Genomic DNA, 6,722 nt, shown 5'->3' on the forward strand with positions numbered 1-6,722 from the left:
TTGCCCCTTCCCAGTTGATAGCATGATTGTTCTCACTAACATGTACAAATATACCACTGTTCCCTTGTGCATATCTCACACATTTCTTATCTTGTTCAATTCTTTTTTCCAGTGCTTTCCCGGTTTGGCCAATATAAAAGTTGTCACAAGACTTACACGGAATTTTATATACACACCCTTTAGTATTGTCTGGGGAGTTCTTGATAAGTACATTTTTCATTGTTGTATTGTTCTTAAATGCGACATTAACACCAAAATTCTTAAGAAGATGAGGGATATCTTTCATATTATTATTATAAGGCAAAACAAGCAAATTTTTTGTGTCGTAAGGTTCTTTCTGATTTTGATACATAGTCTTTTTTGCCGCTTCAAATGCACTGTTTAATACACTATCAGGATATTTCAATTTTTTGCCTGCATTCCTAATCTTATCTATTTCATCATCAATATATTCAGGGCTACATACCCGTAATGCTCTTAAAAACATAGATGAAAATACTGACTTTTTAACCTTATTGCTTTGTCCAGAATAGAAATGCACATAGGAAGAAATATTAGTGGGTTTTCTATACACACTATATTTAAACCCACTACTATTTCTTCGTATTAGGACATCCAAAAACGGTATGCACCCATCATTTCCATTTCCATCGTGAATTTAATTGATGGTACTAATTGATTTAACTTAGCAAAAAGTTTTTTACATCTTGGTTCCTGGCCATACACAAATTATGTCGTCAACATACCTAAACCATGTTACATTACGTGGGATTATGTTGTTTAATATCTTCTTTTCAAAAATTCCATATATAAGTTACTTAACACTGGGGATAGAGGGTTTCCATTGCCATACCAAAATTTTGTGAGTAAAATTTACCATTAAATTCAAATTTACAATCTTTTACACATAATTTAATCAGTTCAATTAAAGTACTTTTAGGAAATGGGATATCCAGCTGTGTGTTCTCTAACAATTCAGATAAAAACGCCATCAGATCATCTATTGGCACCTTTGTGAATAGTGATACAACATCAAAACTTACAAGCCTGGATTCACTATTAATCTCTACACTATTTAGTTTATTTATCAGGTCCACATTATTCTTGATATTTGCATTTGAGATGGTACCTACTAATGGGTTGAGAATATCTACTAAGTACTTCGCTAGCTTGTATGATGCGGAACCAACTGAACTGATAATTGGCCTGGCAGGAAAGTTTGCTTTGTGAGTTTTTATTGTACCATACATGTATGGTAGCGATGGAGAGGTCACACACAACTTCTTTATAAGGCTTTCGTTACCTTTTAACAGGTTTTTCACTTTCTTATTGAAACCACTATTCACATTGTCTATCGGGTTCTTATTTAATTCTTTATATGTGTTATCATCACTTAAAAGATTTTGCATTTTTCTATATATTCACTTTTATTTAAAATTACAAGGGCGCCTGATTTATCTGCTTTTGTCATGTGTATATTTTATCTTTTTCAGTTCATTAATAGCAACCATAAATCTTTTGGGGACGTTTGTGGTGTCTGATTTTTTCATACTTCCATAAATCACTCCCTTAACCATGTTCACTTCTTCATTCGTTAAATCACTATATTTTTCCAAATTACACAGTCCTTTATTTATTTCCACACTGTTCCTTCCGCCAGGAGATAAAGCAAAGTTTAAACCGTAGCTTAAGGCACTAGTTACATTTCTATCCAGCTGTTTGTTTGATAAGTTGACGACACATTCATGATTGGCGTTGTTAGTCCAAGGGCTTCTTTCAATCAACAGTTTCATTTTATTATCGTGTTTACTTTTTCAGTTTCCAATACACTTGATTCCTCATCTTCACATGACAATATTCACGTAGGAATCTCTCCAATCTGGTGGTATTGAGGCTTCAAAATGTCGTCTTTTTCTCGTGAGATCTTCAAAATTCTTTTTGGTTTCCAATGTTTTGATGTTGATATGTTTTTCCAATATGGCACGTTGTATTTCACCGAAGGTTGGTCTTCTAATTTCAGCAAGGAATTGGTTATGAACGATCTTCGTATCACTTGTTCATCCCGACATTCACGTAAAAACCGCAGGTGTTCCTTGTTGGTATGAGCTTGAGTGAGGGCGTCGGCAAATTCTCTGACGGCATATTCCAAGATGGGGAAAAGAACACAGAAAGATCGGAAGGAGCGCGTGGTATCCATTGATGATTATTATCACTTTTGTAAGTGATTCATTTATCACACATTACCACAGGTGAAAAATAAGAAACGGGGTGTAGGTCCTGACCGGTTTCGACTTTATTTCCAAGCCATTGACGAAGGACTGATACAGAGTGTGAGAAGTCACAAATATATATACTACAAGAACAGTACTGACGAACATACACATGACAAAAGCAGATAAATCAGGCGCCCTTGTAATTTTAAATAAAAGTGAATATATAGAAAAAATGCAAAATCTTTTAAGTGATGATAACACATATAAAGAATTAAATAAGAACCCGATAGACAATGTGAATAGTGGTTTCAATAAGAAAGTGAAAAACCTGTTAAAAGGTAACGAAAGCCTTATAAAGAAGTTGTGTGTGACCTCTCCATCGCTACCATACATGTATGGTACAATAAAAACTCACAAAGCAAACTTTCCTGCCAGGCCAATTATCAGTTCAGTTGGTTCCGCATCATACAAGCTAGCGAAGTACTTAGTAGATATTCTCAACCCATTAGTAGGTACCATCTCAAATGCAAATATCAAGAATAATGTGGACCTGATAAATAAACTAAATAGTGTAGAGATTAATAGTGAATCCAGGCTTGTAAGTTTTGATGTTGTATCACTATTCACAAAGGTGCCAATAGATGATCTGATGGCGTTTTTATCTGAATTGTTAGAGAACACACAGCTGGATATCCCATTTCCTAAAAGTACTTTAATTGAACTGATTAAATTATGTGTAAAAGATTGTAAATTTGAATTTAATGGTAAATTTTACTCACAAAATTTTGGTATGGCAATGGGAAACCCTCTATCCCCAGTGTTAAGTAACTTATATATGGAATTATTTGAAAAGAAGATATTAAACAACATAATCCCACGTAATGTAACATGGTTTAGGTATGTTGACGACATAATTTGTGTATGGCCAGGGAACCAAGATGTAAAAAACTTTTTTGCCAAGTTAAATCAATTAGTACCATCAATTAAATTCACGATGGAAATGGAAAATGATGGGTGCATACCGTTTTTGGATGTCCTAATACGAAGAAATAGTAGTGGGTTTAAATATAGTGTATAGAAAACCCACTAATATTTCTTCCTATGTGCATTTCTATTCTGGACAAAGCAATAAGGTTAAAAGTCAGTGTTTTCATCTATGTTTTTAAGAGCATTACGGGTATGTAGCCCTGAATATATTGATGATGAAATAGATAAGATTAGGAATGCAGGCAAGAAATTGAAATATCCTGATAGTGTATTAAACAGTGCATTTGAAGCGGCAAAAAGACTATGTATCAAAATCAGAAAGAACCTTACGACACAAAAAATTTGCTTGTTTTGCCTTATAATAATGATATGAAAGATATCCTCATCTTCTTAAGAATTTTGGTGTTAATGTCGCATTTAAGAACAATACAACAATGATAAATGTACTTATCAAGAACTCCCAGACAATACTAAAGGGTGTGTATATAAAATTCCGTGTAAGTCTTGTGACAACTTTTATATTGGCCAAACCGGGAAAGCACTGGAAAAAGAATTGAACAACATAAGAAATGTGTGAGATATGCACAAGGGAACAGTGGTATATTTGTACATGTTAGTGAGAACAATCATGCTATCAACTGGGAAGGGGCAAAAGGATTGTATATTCTAATAATGCACTGAAAGGAACATCATTGAATCTAGCTTTATGAAAGAAAGTTACAACCATAATATGAATATCAGTCAAGGGATGTATAAACTTGATTCTTTAATATCAAAAAGAAATTTGTAAATTGTTTAAACTTTAAGGTAGGCAGTAGAGATGTATGAAAATAGGATTATCATATTTGTAAACACAGTACGAGGGTAGTAATGTTAATGAGTTTCCAAACTCCCGCCTCCATGACACCTGTCAGGTGTGGATCTGAGGTGGGGTATGGTCTGTTTATCAGCAATGTCCCCTGAGAGTCTATTGTGATTTTTAGCCAAATGAGTTTTAAAGGCCACTCCTACCTTGACACTGGCCTGAGTGGGGATATGGAGTCTCTAACGGTTGTGTATGTTCGTCAGTACTGTTCTTGTAGTATATATATTTGTGACTCTTCACACTCTGTAACAGTCCTTCGTCAATGTCTTGGAAATAAAGTCGAAACCGGTCAGGACCTACACCCGTTTCTTATTTTTCACCTGCATGTAATGTGTGATATATATATATATATATATATATATATATATATATATATATATATATATATATATATATATATATATATATATATATATATATATATATATATATATATAATATATATATATATATATATATATATATATATATATATATATATATATATATATATATATATTATATATATATATATATATATATATATATATATATATATATATATATATATATATATATATATATATATATATATATATATATATAATGTGTGTGTATGTATGTATGTATTTGTACAATGCATAGATGTGTTTTTATAATATCAAATTTGAGTGCAAATATTAGACACGAATTACAGTTTATATCTTATGTTGGCAGGGCCTTAGGAACTTGGGAAAGGATGTTACTTGGCCTTTTCTAGGAGGTCTCATGTTACGTGATGGGGCGATGTGTCCAATGGTTGAGTAGGGCGCTGTCTGGTTCCCGTTCCTTGCATATCGGAAGTATTTATTAAAACCATATGGCACTGAGCGAAAGTAACCACTAAAACATGTGACATGTTGAATTGTTTAATAAAAACATGTGCAATGAGTGGACATAGCCATTCCTACTGGACAGGGGTATATGATCTGGTGTGAGGTTCAAGAAATGTCAGAAGTGAAAGACTGATCCTTTATTATTCTCGACAGGTGTTTATAATGCAGAAAGCAGATGGAAGGGTAGCGGGCGACCTGATGCCCCCAGCTGCCTGCTCTGGAGAACCGTGGGCGTGTGGATATATATATATACATCTGTCCATACAGAGCTTGTGTTTGTTAACAGACATAAAAATACATATAATGTCTTACAGAACACGTAAAGGCAGATATATATATATATATATATATATATATATATATATATATATATATATATATATATATATATATATATATATATATACATAATATATCTGATATATATATATATATATATACAATGAGCGTAAATATCAGTGACAGTGACAATGATGGACTAAATGAACACAAAGAATCTGAAATAATAACAAGTAACATATGTGACGTGATTAATGTGTGTATGAAGAACAAAACACAAGAATGGAGAGGCAGTTCGATGCCCTTACAAATACTCCCCCCCCCAAAAAAAAAAACAATAATTAGAGGAGCAATTATTGGATGAAACAGCATTAATCACACAAATTCCGAGGCAGTTGGGGTGGGCCCCTACTCCTGGAGAACTGTGGGCGTGGGGTGGACCGACATCTGGGGTTGAATCAATGTGTCCCCTGGGGCACCCCGGACCCCGCTTTGGTGGGGGAGCAGATGTGTCTGCGGGCAGGTACTGAGGGGGAACTCTGGGGCACCTGCCTGCCTCCTCGTGTACTTCGCTGTCCAACAGGAATGCTGGCTTCAACCTGTCGATGATGACCCAGTCTTCCAGCCCGTGGATGTCAAGGAGGCATGCCTTGACGGCCCGCCTGATGACTCGGTGGGGCCCCCTGTAGGGCCAGGTTAAGGGCGGCTGACGGACATCCACCCTGATGAAGACATAGGTGCAGAAGTCTAAGGTGGGTGGGCTGTAGGTGGTGGTTATGTCGGTGAAGGTCTTATGGCAAGGCGCGAACTAATGTGTGAGTTCCCCCAACCTCGGGAAGGGGGTGTCGGCACCGTCAGCCAATGGAGGGAAGAATTCTCTGGGAACGACCAGTGTCTCCCCGCAGACTTTCTCACCAGGGGAGGCATCGCCATTTGCCTTCGTTGTGGTGCAGGGACCCAGCAGGACCCAGGGTAGCTGTTCCTTCCACCTCTCGTTGGTGCAACGTGCCGTGAGAGCTGCCTTAAGAGAGCGGTGCTCCCTCTCGACCATGCCATTCACTGTGGGGTTGTAGGCCATTCTGCTGTGTAGTGTTGTACCCATCAGGTGTACCAAGGAGACCCAGAGCTCTGACAGAAAGGCTGGACCCCTGTCCGTAGTGATGCTGTCTGGCACTCTGAAACGGCTGATCCAACTGGAGAGGAGGGCCTCTGCGCATGATGCTGTTGATGCCTCCTCCATGGGGGTTGCCTCGGGCCAGCGGGTGGAGCAGTCTATGATCGTCAGGAGGTATCAGGCTCCTCCCGACTGAGGAAGAGGCCCAAGAACATCGATGTGGATGTGGCCGAAACGCTGACGAGGCTGGGAGAAGTAACTGACCACGGACTCTGTGTGCTGGGATGTTTTGCTTGCCTGGCATGGGATGCAGCTTCTTGCCCACTGCCGGACATCCTTGTTGATGCCATGACAGATGAACTTGTCAGTTATGAGGCACGCCATTGTGCACCCTGATGGATGGGAGAGAC

At 37.3% G+C, this 6,722-nt stretch overlaps 1 protein-coding gene across 1 annotated transcript in view; it reads right to left on the bottom strand.

The window, feature by feature from the left end:
• LOC136834567 (uncharacterized) overlaps positions 1 to 6,276 on the bottom strand; it is a 31,939-nt gene extending 25,663 nt beyond the window's left edge. Inside the window, exons 1-2 of the mRNA XM_067097147.1 lie at positions 6,029 to 6,276; positions 5,611 to 5,959 (exon numbers count right to left, since the gene is read on the bottom strand). Coding sequence (XP_066953248.1) covers positions 5,611 to 5,959; positions 6,029 to 6,276 — 597 coding nt within the window. The remainder of the gene's footprint in view (positions 1 to 5,610; positions 5,960 to 6,028) is intronic.
• Between the last annotated feature and the right edge of the window lie 446 nt (positions 6,277 to 6,722).

This window comes from Macrobrachium rosenbergii, chromosome 54, assembly GCF_040412425.1.
Source record: "Macrobrachium rosenbergii isolate ZJJX-2024 chromosome 54, ASM4041242v1, whole genome shotgun sequence".
Lineage (NCBI taxonomy): Eukaryota > Metazoa > Arthropoda > Malacostraca > Decapoda > Palaemonidae > Macrobrachium > Macrobrachium rosenbergii.